This window comes from Chrysoperla carnea, chromosome 2 (genome assembly GCF_905475395.1).
Source record: "Chrysoperla carnea chromosome 2, inChrCarn1.1, whole genome shotgun sequence".
Lineage (NCBI taxonomy): Eukaryota > Metazoa > Arthropoda > Insecta > Neuroptera > Chrysopidae > Chrysoperla > Chrysoperla carnea.
The window spans coordinates 43,461,574-43,476,588 of record NC_058338.1 but is presented as its reverse complement, the minus strand read 5'-3'; the positions used below and the strand labels follow the sequence as shown (position 1 = coordinate 43,476,588).

At 29.1% G+C, this 15,015-nt stretch overlaps 2 protein-coding genes across 3 annotated transcripts; one reads left to right on the top strand and one right to left on the bottom strand.

Annotated features, from left to right (window-relative positions):
- Positions 1-2,557: 2,557 nt before the first annotated feature.
- LOC123291988 (probable ATP-dependent RNA helicase ddx52) lies at positions 2,558-8,094 on the bottom strand. Its single transcript, XM_044872484.1, has 6 exons — positions 8,072-8,094; positions 7,866-8,000; positions 7,745-7,802; positions 6,430-6,501; positions 6,005-6,325; positions 2,558-2,794 (listed from the first exon to the last, which is right to left on the bottom strand). The coding sequence occupies exons 2-6, from the start codon at positions 7,980-7,982 to the stop codon at positions 2,604-2,606; spliced, it is 759 nt and encodes a 252-aa protein (XP_044728419.1). The 5' UTR covers positions 7,983-8,000; positions 8,072-8,094; the 3' UTR covers positions 2,558-2,603.
- On the top strand, positions 3,301-14,968 carry LOC123291989 (signal peptidase complex catalytic subunit SEC11A). Of its 2 annotated transcripts, XM_044872486.1 has the most exons (5): positions 3,301-3,311; positions 11,788-11,824; positions 11,892-12,157; positions 12,761-12,938; positions 14,743-14,968. In XM_044872486.1, the coding sequence occupies exons 1-5, from the start codon at positions 3,301-3,303 to the stop codon at positions 14,791-14,793; spliced, it is 543 nt and encodes a 180-aa protein (XP_044728421.1). In that variant the 3' UTR covers positions 14,794-14,968. The 2 variants fall into 2 exon arrangements, with proteins under 2 accessions (XP_044728421.1, XP_044728420.1); XM_044872485.1 differs by lacking the exon at positions 3,301-3,311 and having other exon boundaries at positions 11,637-11,824; positions 14,743-14,965.
- The last annotated feature ends 47 nt before the right edge of the window (positions 14,969-15,015 follow it).

Below are 15,015 nucleotides of genomic sequence, written 5' to 3'. Positions count from 1 at the left end.
TAAAAAAAAAAAAAAACTTTTTACTAATTTCACTTCGATTGTCATTAACGAAAATTGTGGAATATTATGTAATATATCCATTACAATTTCTTTTAAAGTTTTATAGCCCTAATATAAATCACAATTTTTAGCCCTTTTTAGAAAAAGTTAAAAGTTAATAGAATTGAGTTGTATACAATTTTTGTCTTGGATAATATTTGTTTTAATGTTAAATATTATGTATACTGTTTTTTTTTTTTGACTTCGAGTTGAGACATAGTTATTGAATTAAATCCCACGATACTCGAAAATATATTGTATATTAAGAAATTTTATTTAAAAAGTATAATTAAAAAACGTACAACAGACGTTTCGCTAAATATCGATATTTCATTTGCAACGCAACCATCGTCAGTAGCTAAAATTCATATATTTTTTAAATTTTTTTTAATATAAAATTTTATTTTACTATATCGAAAAAAACAAATATTTTCCAAGTAAATGCCTTTAAAAAACGTATAATCTAAGAATGTTCTACACATTAATAAGTTTTATCAACAACTTAAAATATTTATTAATAATAATATAAAACAAAATATTTTTGTTAAATTTATGTTTATTCTTTATAAAATTCTCTATTGTTATTAGTTTCTAATTATTCATAACTTAAATTATTATTTTAATAATATATATTTTTTAATTGACTAATTTTATTTTTGTGCAAGTGTATTCAGAAATTGTAAAAAAATTTTAAAATGTTTGATAAACTGAAGGCTACTAAAACTAGAAAAAAAAAATTATTTTTTCATTTCTTCTCGCAATCAAGTGACAAAGAAGATTGAAGATTTTGAATGAAGAGGAAATGCCTCCTTTCTTTTAATTTATTTTAGAATGTAATTTCTTCTTTATGGTTAAAAAATGGCTACAATTTTATGTACCATAAATTTACACTAGAAAAAAATAATAGAAAAATAAATTACTTATCTTGTTTGTTTTGTTTTCTTATTTCGTCCCTGGAATCCAACTGCATTTCAATTTTTACTTAAAACAAGTGAAAACAAACAATTGACTGAGGATATTCTTGAAATACGTAGGTATAAACAGTGTTCATTACGCAATCGTTTGTTTTTTACGTCATGTAAGTAAAGAAAGATAGTCACTCTTAGATAGCCACATGTGTACATAACTGATATTCCCATATAATATTTAGTATATCATGTTATAACATAATTTGCGCCCTCGCGTGTAAACAGTGATATTTACGAAACAAATTTCAAACAAAGATGTAAATTTTTGTATAAGGAACATTTTTTATATTTACAATTTCCTATGGAACATTCCCTATATTATGCATGTATTCTACATAAAAACACCATCCTCCTGAATCACTCTATATATTAGAAAAATAGCATGAAAATCCTTTGCGTAGTGTTAAAGATCCAAGCATACATAGGGATTACAGACAGACAGATGAAAGGGACTTTTCCGCCGAACACGAAAAAACTAAAAATTGGCGATGATCTTCTAAATCGACTCAGTTTGGAAAAAGAACTCTTTTTAAGGAAAAGGGCAATTTAATAGAGAGTGTTCTTAGATATGTTTTAAATGCGAGTTTAGGGTTCCGTAGCCGAAAAATTTGTCGGGGGATTTTTAAATTTTGTAAATTTCAGTTGTATACAAAATTTTATATATACAAAATTTTAAAAACCCCCACAAATTAATAGTATGGAACCTTAAACTCACACTTGAAGCATACCTTAAGGCAACAAATAAATGATACGATGAGTAAATGTTATAAATCCACTGATGTGCTATTGTGGCAGACGGTGGAGTAGGCATGACCATTGGCTAAATTCAAGTATTATATGAATAACAAACTAAAAATTTTATCTATATTAAGGTTAGAACGAATTTTCTGAAAAACATGTAAAGTACTCAAAATTTGCCCGCTTGAGCGAAACGACTATGGAAATAATTTTTATTTATATATCAATTTATTGCTCGAACACGAAACTGCCTATTAGTGTAGATTTGCGAATGGCTTTAAGTACTTTTCTATGGGGTTATTTTGTTTGCTGATCACGAATTTTGGACTCTTTTTGCTCGTCGAGGTAAAGAGGTAAGGTAAAAAATACTTTTTGCCCATTTTTACTGTTTTTTTTTTTTTTTTTTTTTTTTTGAATGATTCGGCGCCAAAATCAATCACTGGAAAATGGTAAAATTGAGTTTTTCGGCTGTAAAATGCAGTTATTAAAAAAATATCAAAAGAGGTCTTATATGAAAATTAAATAACAGCCTTTAAGATAAATATTCGTGGGGATAAAAATGGTTCAATAATTTTAAACAATTTTCAATTTTTTTGGAACTGAAACAAAGGGAAGTTTTGGCTTTCCAACGTTTTTTTCTTTGCGAAGTGTTTTGGATAATGCTATTAAATAAAATTCCAATTTTGTACAATATATTCTTATAATGTATTAAATTGCTAAATAAATTAGCTATAAAAATATAGAAATAATTAAAATACTTTTATTAGAGCTTATAGAAACTTTGTATAACAATAAAAAATAATTTGGTTTTATTGAAAGAAACAATTGAAAAAATATTGGGTTTACACAAAATCATACTTAATTATTCTTACAATTTATGACACGATTACGCAACTGTTCAATTAATTGCTGACTGACGGGTTCTGTAGGGGATTCGGAGTCTGAACTAGTATGCATATTGAGTGTTACATGTTCCATTTTCTTTTTGATCTCATTTTCAGCAGTAACTTCCCATGCTTTTTTGGCCGATAAAACTGGACTTATTACTCCTAAAATAAAATAAAATAAATTTTTAAGTTATTGAGCTAAGGACGTTCATACATGTACAGATAACTCGGCATGGTGCTACTAATATGGTCAATAAATACATTTACTTTTACGCTAGCGTCCTTTTTATTACAATAAATGCATACAATTTGGCCACCAACTCGTTAGCCATTTAAAATAAATGAAGTAAGGAGAGTTTTTATGGACGTTCTTATGTATAAAACAAAGAGGCAATATACTATGTGTTGCGCGCTGTATCATATGTGTAGCGTATACAACTTCAAGTGAAGTACAAGTGATGAGAATTACTTTCATTGCTCATACATAAGAGCGTCTATAAAAACTCTTCTTACTTCATATATTTTAAATGTATAACGAGATGGTTGCCAAACTGTATACAAATACCGTATGTACAAACTTTCCAGCCACACGTAGATTGACGTAGATATAGATTGGAGGTAGAATTTTTATTTTGGCGGAGTCTTTAGTAAAATTCTTTAGAAAAATGATGTTACAAAAGTATCCAGTTTAGCAAAGGTTCGTTAGGTCGTGTATTGAACACTGTTTCCTTTTCCAAATAGTCCTGAAATTCCTATAGGCAAGAAAACATTTCCGTTCTAAAAGAATATTAGGAAAGCACATCTTCAAGTTAACTTCTTTACCTTTAAAATGTGTACAGGTAGAGCTCAAAAGGCCCAAGTACCATAAAATGACCTGTACGCAAATTTAGTAAATTTTTTTTAAAAAGTGTGTGTTTTTCTGCGGAGTCTTTATAATCATCGACTTATTTTGTTCGAAATTCATTTTGCTTTAAGATATTTTTGACATGAGATATGTGCGTTACTTAATATTTTGGCATTCGATATTTGTTTAACCTATTAGGTTTTTTGGCATTAGGTATTTTTGCAAATAATTTGAAATACATATTTAGACCTGACAATAGAAACTAGGTCCTTGTATGGAAGTGAAGTTCCACATGATTTAAACTTGAATTTTGAGAAATTTTTTTTTTATTTTTTTATTATTGAACGTTATTGTCACCCTGCAAACAAAAATCTAAAGAAATCTACAAAAAGGTGATTTTGTGCATAAACTACCTTAAAAGGACCCCACACATTTAACCCCAGCTATGACTTTTAGTTAAAATTGCTTGGAACTTTAGATACAGGATGATATTGTCATCCCAAACATAAATCCAAATGGGCTCTAAAATGTTTTGTTTCGGCCCATGAATAGGCAATAACCATCTTTTCTATATCTATATTAATTAATAATATAAATAAATAAATACTAAATTAAATAAATATTAAATCCAAATATCCGAGGGTGCAAGGGGTGCATAGCACCCGGGCGCATTATCTTTGGGAGCATTTGTTAAGTTCTTAAATACTTTTCAGCAGCTTTGAATTAAAGTATTTAACATTAACTATTCTTATATACAGGACCGGATTAACCATTAGGCAGACCAGGACTAAGGACTCCGTGGAGAAAGGTTAAAAGAGAGACTAATTTGAGAGGAGCGTCACATTGACTTACAAAGATTACGAAGAAATTACATAGATGTGAGCCAAAGGTACAATTATTCTTCTTTAGGGGGACCCACCCACTTTTATTTTAACCAAAAGCCAAAAAATACAATGTCAAATATGCGGGCTCCTTTATTGTTTTCCTTTTTTTTAGGTAAATGCAACTTAAAAGTGCTCATTATTGTACAACGATGCACTGGAATATCAATCTTTACCTTTCCATACATCAAATGAAACCGATGTTTCGTCAACAATCGATATTTAACGATTCATCGACGTATTCGACTTTAAAAATACATAATTACTGGAAAAATGATGAATAATTTGTCAGGCATAAGCAATCTTTACTCTCAACTCATCGATCCGATAGTTGATTACGTTGAGACTAAAACAATTTCATGTTTTGTAGGTACTGTGTGTTGTTTGGTTGTGTTTATCGGGCTGTTGATGTGTAATTGTGTTAGTTGTCGATGTTTCGTTCTGGATATCGAATAAAACTGATTGAAGTATTTTCGATGTGCTGTTCGTTTACCTGAGGATCCCAGTTAGTCGGCTTAATGAAAATTTAGTATAGGTGTGATCAAAAACAAAAAAAAATTTTCTAGATTATCCAAGATTCAATAAAATATGTATAACCAGATCATTGCCTTCAAAAAGGCTTTTTTCGGGAATTTCAAAAATTTTGAGTCATCAAAATGTTTCTTTAGGGTGATTCTATTAGAACTTGGCAAAATTTATACGCATTTAATGATGCATAAATTCTAAATTAAAAGGAATTTTAATGAAGTTATTCTTTGAAGGATTTCATTTTACGCTGTGCTATTTATTTTAGACGGAAAAAAAACGTACATAATTAGCACGCTTATATTAGCTTCACCTGTATGTATGCATGTATGTTTGTATGTTTGTATGTTACTCTCTAATATCATACCCATGCATAGGTCATCATCAGTTATATACATTTATTATACTACCGATAACCATACTATACATATATACTTAGAATAAGGGTTCTTATCGGGTTATATAATCCGTCTAGGTAGCATTCGTAATAACATTTTAGCTCGATCGTGGGCGTGGCTACAATTATGTATCATGAACATGTTTTTAGACAAAACTTAGTGAGTGCCGGGGCTGACCCTAACTCGCTGGTGGATTAGTTGCATTTCATTTATGATATCAAAAGCTTGGGCATCTATTTCGACGAAAAATCGTAATACCTTTGCACTATATGCTATCATTTTGATATACCTTAATTGCATATAATTTTAATTGAATGTTAACATGCAGTCCAAGTCCGTATTCATTGATTGAAGAAGAAGCATTAAAGTTTCCGATTGTATTTTACCAATCACACTCTATATTTTAAAAAATCAATTTGTTGCATTCTTTATTATATTTTTAGTATTATTTTTAGTATAATATCTCTTTACTGCAATTGCAAGTACTAAGTATTGTTCAAAGGTACGCTTATGGTGAATTCCCAAACAAAGGGGCTTGCACCGAGCGATAGACAACAAGCAAAAGAACTGTCCTCGAAACTCCACGAAATTATGATTGAATAAGTCATAAATTCATACAGTTGTCAATCTCGTGTCCCACGATTTCGAACGCTTTGTGTGTGAACTCTCTATTAAAATTTCAAATTTCTTACAAATTTAATGTAACTGAAAAATAATATTTTACCTATTTTTGCATTTCCATTTCCATAGTCAGCATTATCCACATTTCCGTATTTATTAGAATTTGATAAATTATGGGCTTCAATTGCATCATCATCTTCTAAGCTTGAATAACTTGCAGTAGTTCCATCACTATGTCGATCTCCAGATATGGATGATATGCCCTGTGGTTCTTCTTCTTCATCGTCTTCATCATCATCCTCCGATTCAGAATCACTATCATCATCGGTACTAGCTGCATCTGAATCTTTGCTATTTTTATTTTCAATTTCATAAACAAGATTGTTATCATCAGCACCACTGGACCCACTGCTATTTGTTGATTCTAAATAAAAAGAATGTTGTTTCGTTTGAAAGGTAATTTAATGGAGAGTATTCTTAGCTTTAGATATATTAGTTTTTAATATTTTTATTGGCATGATAACTTACCTATTCTCAATTTTGTTACAATTAAAGGATAAAATTCTTTGGCTGTACTGTTGTTTGGCTCATATTGAAGAACTAAAACAGAATATAATGAATTTATGTATAATTTCTACTGTAAAAGTAATATAAAATTAATTTATTTTTTCAAATTCTGAAACTTAGTCAGACTTTAATACTAAAAGGTTGAATATTTACATGTTTAGTAACTACTGTAGTAGTATCTAAATTAGGTACTCATGAGTAATTGTATAACAACTTTTCACCCCCCGAGATTTTTATTTTAGGTACTTTAGTTTTTTTTCTTTTGCATACATTACTTAAACGTGTAAAAAGTGTATGCAGAAAGAACATAAATTTGATAAATACATAAGAGTATATTTGATATACAACGTGTTCTGTTATTGACTGCAGAAACCCGGCTTACCAAAATAAGCTGATCAAGAGCAACAACAAAATTATTTTCCAAATTTGGATCTGAGGCCTAATTTGGGAGATACGGGTATAGCAAAAATTGATAAATTTATTCATTCACTGACTATCATTCGATAACCAATAGCCAATGATAATCAGTAGATATTAGTAAATTTCACTTAATAATGGAAGGGATTTAAAAAAAGTATAAAATTATTTTATTGGATTTGGTCAAATCCCATTTTTTCATTTCCTTCTACAAAATAAGAAAAAAATTCTTTATATGAACATGAGGTTCATTATTTTTATGGAAGGAATCTTACATTGTATTTATTTTTTAAATATTAATAAATGACTGATGAATGATCAAAATGATCTGAAACTAGTTGCAAATTAAAAATATTGTAAAAATAAAATAAATAAATATCAAAAAAATAATTTTATTAATAAAATGTATCATAAGTCGAAAGTAAAAATTGGAAAATTTATAAATTTTCCGAGTCGAAACAACTCTTATCAATCTAATACCGCCTAGAACATTTTTTTTTTTTTTTAATGGAAAATTAATTTATAATAGGTTGGGGGTTGTACCTACTATTTTAGGATTTAATTTAATTAGAATGGTATTTTCTATTTTATTAAAATAAACAAAAATTAATTTTTTACCGAAATTATACAATTTTTTCAATTTAAAATTAAAAAACGCGGATAATCAGTCTATTTTGAGGCAGAATAGGTTTTTTACGACAACTTTTTTGCCTTTAATAGCCTAAAATAAGTTTAATTATTTCTGCATATTAAATTATATTCAGATAAATATTCCATCATACCGTTATTTTTTCAACAGACTACAACCAATAATTTACACCATATTAAAAAAATGATTCGAATATTAAAAAAAACTTACTTAAATGGCAATATTTTAAAGCTGTTTTGTAATCTTTCATCATTACTGCTGAAAGAAACTAAAAGCAAAACAAATTTTCGTTAAATAAATTATTAATTTAGTTTTAACATTCTATATTTACCTCTGCAAGAAATTCGGTTGGTGCTGACGATATACTTTCATCAGCATCTGTATATTCACTTAAATCTTCAGTACTGCTTGATAAAGCTCGTATGTTCCCATTTTCATTTTCTGCCATTGTTTTTTTCTTTAAAAACTAAAAATTTCATAATTTTTTATGCTAAATATGTTTTAAACTACATGCATATTTGATTAGTAATAAGTTACCTTGGTTTAATGTTAAAAATATTTTTATTTTATTTATTATTTTAATTATAATTAGTTTTATTATTAATTAATGATATATTTCTTGAAATTTATTTAGTTTTTATGTTATTAAAAAAAGATATTTATTTTCTTTATATATTAAACATTTTATTTTATTAAAAAAATGGTCATTTATCATTTTTTGATTATCTTAAATCTTGAATAACATTATAAAAAATAAACTACAATTAAAAATAATTTAACTATAATTTTTTTAGCTTTATTAAAAAAAGATTTTTTGCCTTATAATAATTATTACCATGAGAAATATGGTTTAGGTACTTAAATTAATCGTTACTTTTATTTACACCAAATAAATAATGAGTAATAAAATCACACTATATTGACATGGTAACGTACTGAATAATAATTAAAAACTGATGGTCTTCCATAATTTGTTTATTTATTTTATTGATGTATTACATTTATGAGGCCGTTTGTTTAACTCAAGTCTTTTATGTGCTTTACTGTCATTTACATTTTACATTTACATAGAAAGCAAGCAGTCTCGAAACGAAAGCTCATATGTATTATTTTTAACTGCGCATGATATAACAATACCTATATAATCAAACAATACAATAATTTTTCGAGATATACAATAATATTTCTATGATGGTAACTAGAACAGACGCTTGCATTTTCTTTTTAAACCGAGGTTTAGAACTAGTCTTAATAAAACGTTAACGTATGATATTTAAGAAGCCCAAGAAAATTTATAAAGACATATATCGACCCGTGGTTTTTAATTAGCTTCATTAAATATACCGGTGGTTATTGGAAGCATAGAAGTTATGAATGATCAAATATCCACAGGTGTAGAATGAATGTTAGTGATTTCTACAGGTTGAATTACGAGAATTACTATTTTTTAGGGTTCCGTTGCCAAATGGCAAAAAATGGAACCCTAATAATTTCGCCACACCCGTCTGTGTTTGAAATGTTTTAAACCCCTTCTAAATATATCGTTGAATTTGAAAATTGACCTTGGATCAATGGATATACAAAATTTAAAAAAAAAAAACCGACAAATTTTTTGGGTGTGGAACTCTAAGCTTGCACTTGAAACTTATCTAAGAGCACTTAAATTACCTTTTTGCTAAGAGCCTTTACCAAACTGAACCGAATTTCAGGATCATGACTAAACCGAATTTGAGGATCATGATTCTCTCCATTAATTTACCTTTCAAAGAAACAAAAATACAAAAAGGGGTGTATCCGTTTAGGCGCTACGATGCCACAGACAGACAGACACATATACACTCACACACACAGCGGTCAAACTTATAACACCCATTCTTTTTGGTTCGGTGGTTAAAAAGAGTAGTTCAAGTTACTTTTATCGTCAGACAAACGGTCGGCGCCATAAACGAAGCTCCAAAAGCTGAAAAATTGTGTAACCCCCCATTCGGTCCTCTAACTTTTAGATCTTGTGATTTAGAAATATGGGGCGACATCTAAAAGAGGCTATAAATATGACTTTGCACTTAACATATCGTTTTAAAATTAACTTTTGTTCTTAACAAGTGTCATGGGTTCGAATCCCTTCTTATCAAGGTCATTTTTTTTAACATTTAAATTATTTTCCCACTTGAAACATTTTAAGGAGTGAAAAAGTAAAATTTTTGCATACCTATGGTTGTATGCGATGGAGGTGATAGTTAGTTTAAGATATTGAAAATTCACTACTGGAATTGCCAACAGAGTGAGAACCATGTCTCAAAGTAGATTGACAAGGATAGTAAATGTTGAGGCATGGTCATAATCTTTGAAAATTCACTACTGGAATTGCCAACAGAGTGAGAACCACGTCTCAATGTAGATTGACAAGGGTAGTAAATGTCGAGGCCTGGTCATAATACGCATGTCTTAATATACAACATAATATCCTGGCGCGTATTTAAAATAAGATTATACCACTTTTAAATAAAGTTAAAACAGTATATTTTAAACAAATTACCATTTTACCATTTTTAAAATTTTTTTTCACATAATTAACACAAAATTATCAAACAATATTACTCGTTTGAACGTTAAAACAAAATAAAATTTTATTTATTTATTTTAAGCACATGTGAATTTGAAATATAAACACATCATTGAAACAGCTGATTCCGGTTATACGATCATGCGCATTGAATACCAGGCCTCCAAAATGGTGTTTCTCCGTCAGCTGCATGAAGGTTATAAAGAAGGAGAACGATCGCAATAGAAAATATTGTTCCCAATATTTTGAAAAAATAAGTGAGGCGCTGGGATCGCTAAGTTGTATCATTAAATGCGGGCTGTATGCGGGCTGTTGTGCGCTAATATACTACTTACCGACGACAGCGCGGCTGGTGGCTGAAAATGATCTACAAATTCTACAAATTTTCAGGGACAGGTACGCTAATGCTTTAGTACATAGCGATCGTTCTCCTTCTTTATAACCTTCATGGTCAGCTGTTTGAATATTGTATTTTCATCTTTGTTAATCTATTCTGTGACGCCAAAATATATATACTTGGTATACACTGGGCTTATCTATTTAAAATATATGATCTAAGGTTTAAGAGTTATCAATAGAAAATTCCCAAATTTAGTCGGTAACACAGCGACCTACTTATTCGTAATACATTTTCTCAAATTCCTTATCGCACGCTAACATAGCTATCATAGTTTGTAGCAACGCTTTTTGTGGTGTAAACAAGCCTGTTTTCAACAATTTATTCTAATGCTAGGTACACATGTGGATGATAACTTATTTATTTATGTGTGCGTTAAAAATGACGGTAATTGACTTTCAATTGACGTTTACATTACAGCCATAACATGAATATTGCCTATAACGTTCTGCAGGGCCCGATTTAGCTTTACATACAGGGTGACTTTAAGTAGGCATATGCTTGAAACTCGATTAAGAAATTTAATCGAGGAAAATTATTCAAACGATATAAGTTTTGAGGTTAAATTAAAATCTCACTCTGATTCATAACTAACAAACATGAGACGAAAAAAATTGTTCTTTATTATTTATTCTTCCTTAGATCGGGACTTGACGTTCTTAAGCAAAACGTTGTTTAAGATCCAGTTGTATTATGGATCCATGTATTATGGCGTTTAAAGTTGTATGTATTGTTAAGACGCTCGTAAAAATCGCAGAGACATCCGTATTCGTAATCTTTTAACGCTTTTGTACTGTCGAACCTAAGCAAAAGTAGCCTCGAATTTATAAATTACTTTACGCACAATTATGTTTCTGTATGCAGAATAATCGGAAAATAAAACGTTACTTTATTTTATTTTTTTTATGAACGTTTTTTATAATCAATATTTTTAACCGTAACAAACCATAAAGGATTTTAAATTTTTAATTTATAATACCCTTTTATATATAAAGGTTTAAAAATTAATAAAGCATCATGCGCTTTTCATACTTTTTAATAGGGTATTTTGAAAACTTCAACTGCAATGAAATTAGGAACAAATAATCTGCATACAGCGTGTCGCTAACTGCTGTGTGTTTCAGTGGTTAAAATATTAACCACGTATTTACGTTTATCTATGTATTTATAAAATACTGACGTGGTATTGAATGTGTAATATCGTAAATTTATTTTAGTTTTATCTGGATTAATTCATAAATCAAAATACTACTGTTAAATAGTTAAATTTAATAAATAAATAAATATGGATAGTTTATTTGATGATGTAAAAAGGATGAATAAAAGACAGGTAACAAGTCAACATACATTTCAAAAATTAAATATGAACAAAAGTCCTTATTATAAAATTCTTATAGTTTTTATACCAAATGTTAAGTTTTGGTATGATAGTGTCATCGGCGTTAATGATATGGAAAGGTCTAATGGTAATTACCGGTAGTGAATCGCCAATTGTAGTTGTATTATCAGGGAGTATGGAACCGGCATTTCACAGAGGTGATCTTTTATTTTTAACAAACTATTCACCAGAGCAAGAGCCAATTCGAGTTGGAGAAATAGTTGTATTTAAAGTGGATGGACGTGATATTCCAATTGTACATAGAGTACTTAAATTACATGAAAAGTAAATACAATTTATTTATTTTTTTTCAATTTTCTTTAATTAAGATTACTAGACAAGAAATTTGTCAATATTTAGTTTACGCCTATATGTAGCATATTACATCAAAAATAATCGAATAGACCATGATGTAAATATCGTATGCATAATTATAAGTAAACAACAACAATAAGTAATAATAATAAATAAGTGGATAAACAAATTAAAAAATTCATTTAGTTGAAAAAATTGCATTCGTGTCTAGAACTCGAATAGCCTAATTGGTAGGGCGCTTGACATGAATCCAAGTTCGGGCTCGAGTGTATTTTTTTCAATTCTCTTAAATTATTATAATTATCTATTATTAAACCAAACGATAATAGTATTTTTACACAATCCTATGCCCAGCGTGTACTCCCGATGAGTTAGTTGAGTCAAATTAATTTGAATTTACGTGCTTCTTTGTAAATACGACTTACATTAGAGACTCGATTGTGTACGGTTGTTAATAATAGTCAAGTAACTATTTCGGAACAAAATAGAATAATCATCGAATACATCTAGATGATGGATCTTTTCAGAAAATATTTGAATATTGAATTAAAGCAATAATTTTTTTATTTATAGAGAAAATGGTACCACCAAATTTTTAACAAAAGGTGACAACAACAGTGTTGATGATCGGGGGCTGTATGCGCCTGGTCAATTATGGTTAACAAATAAGGATGTAGTAGGAAGAGCAAGAGGATTTTTACCTTATGTTGGAATGGTGACAATCTATATGAACGAGTATCCTAAATTAAAGGTAAATTAATAACCAAAATAAAAACAAAAAGAAACAAGAAGGTTATGCAATAACCCTCTCATAATGGTAAACTCGAAAAACTTTTAATAATTTTGTTTATTGCACATATTTTAACAATTCTATCAAATGCCGGATGTAATACTTTCGACACTTATTTCCGCATTAACTAATTTAATATGTTAGTGATTTTTTCAAATTGGAATAAATTTATACAAACTAATTAATTATTCTTAAAAAATTAGTACTGATGGAAAATTAAGCAATAATCAAAAAATTTTTACGATAAAGGACTTGAGATACATTATAGTCGCGTTTTTTTTTTTTTTTTTTTTTTAATGAAAATGGTGTGTTCCACAAATTCAATTATGAAAATTCTCGGGGAAAAAATTGTTTCAGAATGGAATTCAAATTTGAGTCTTTAATGAGTTGAATTATTGAAACATGTGTAATAAACAATGGACAGGCATAGAACCTTCTAATTTTGATATTATGCACGTAGGGATATTTTTGAACTCTTAAATCTACCATGAGAGCTCAATAATTATTAAATAACGTAGAGTCAAAATGTAATTTCACTGTACGTAGAAGCAAGAAGAATTCTAATTTAATTTCTATGTTTTTCTTAAGTCTCTCTCTTATCTCTTGTAGCTCGCGAGTTAGTAATATCTGAAGGCTGTCAAAACCTGGCATTGACATGTTGTAGATCAAATCAGAACCAGAATTTTCCATATGACTTCCAATTCCCCGAGTGGTACTGTTCAAAATCTGAGACCAGTGTGGCTTACTACAAAGCCACTCTGGTGCGGCGTCAAGTATAATTTTCTATAACTTTGAGGTTGGTGAGGCTAAAGACCACTAGTATCACTCAAGGGATTTGAAATCATGGAAAAATATGCTTCTGGTCTGATCCACTACGTATGCCAATCACGTTTTTGACTGGCTAAGACATTCAGGTGTTACTAGCTCATGAGCTACTGCCAGTTAATAGGTAGTAATACGAGTACTTCAAGACGTTGAACTGTTTGAAATTTGTTGTATAATAATTTTTTTTCGGGCTGTTCTGGTACTTTTTTAACTACTCCCATGTATAGAAAATATTGATTAATAGTTTTTATTGTAAAAATAAATTACATTGCAACATTTTGTTACTTTGCCTTGTTTGGAGTAAAGGTACGAATCTAGTGCAGGCGTTAGCATGAGTTCTAATATATATTTTCCGTTTTTTTTTTGAAGCGTTGACTCAATATATAATTTTTTTAAAACTCGCTCGGTCAGCCATCGCTTGCACTATTCAGAAACATAACTGAATGTACGACTATTAGTCAGTTTATATATTTTTTTTAAAATAAGTTGCCAGATGGGATAAAAGCATGGAGTTTATTCAACATTAGAACACTAATGATATATGAGGCATTTTTTTAAATTGTAATCATTTTAATTTATACTTAACTAGAAATTTTTGCATAATTATCCTTTTAATACGTGCTTTGTGTCCTCGCTTTCTCTCCCTATACCACCAATAGTCCTTCGTCCTGGCCTCCGACTTCAGACAGGGTTCTTATGATAGCCAGAAAATTTTGCAAAAAATTTCTTGTTTATCCACATAAATGTTAAAAGTTACAAAATAAATAGCCAATAATTAATCTTAATGTTGTTTTTCTTAACGAAAACTAGAATTTTTGATTAATTGATTATATAATTTCTGATTAAGAATAATGTTAAAGTTGCTAATTACTTTTTTAGTCTGCAACTCAGTTATTTTAACGTAATAAGTAAATTAATTAGCAAAATTTTTTGTTTTCAGTATGGAGTACTTTCGTGCTTAGGGCTGTATGTATTACTTCATCGTGAATAACATTCCGCATTAACTAATTTAATTAGTTTTGGCTCTTATATGAACATAATGAATGTGAACAGAAAACCTTACGTACAACTAGCAAAACAATTGAAACAAGTGCAGAAAAATATATTATTTGAGTCAGTCATACCTTTCTTTCGGATTAATTTATTTTCTCCAATCAACTTGATATAATTTTGTATAAAAATAAAGAAAATTGTAGAAGAATGGAAAAAATTT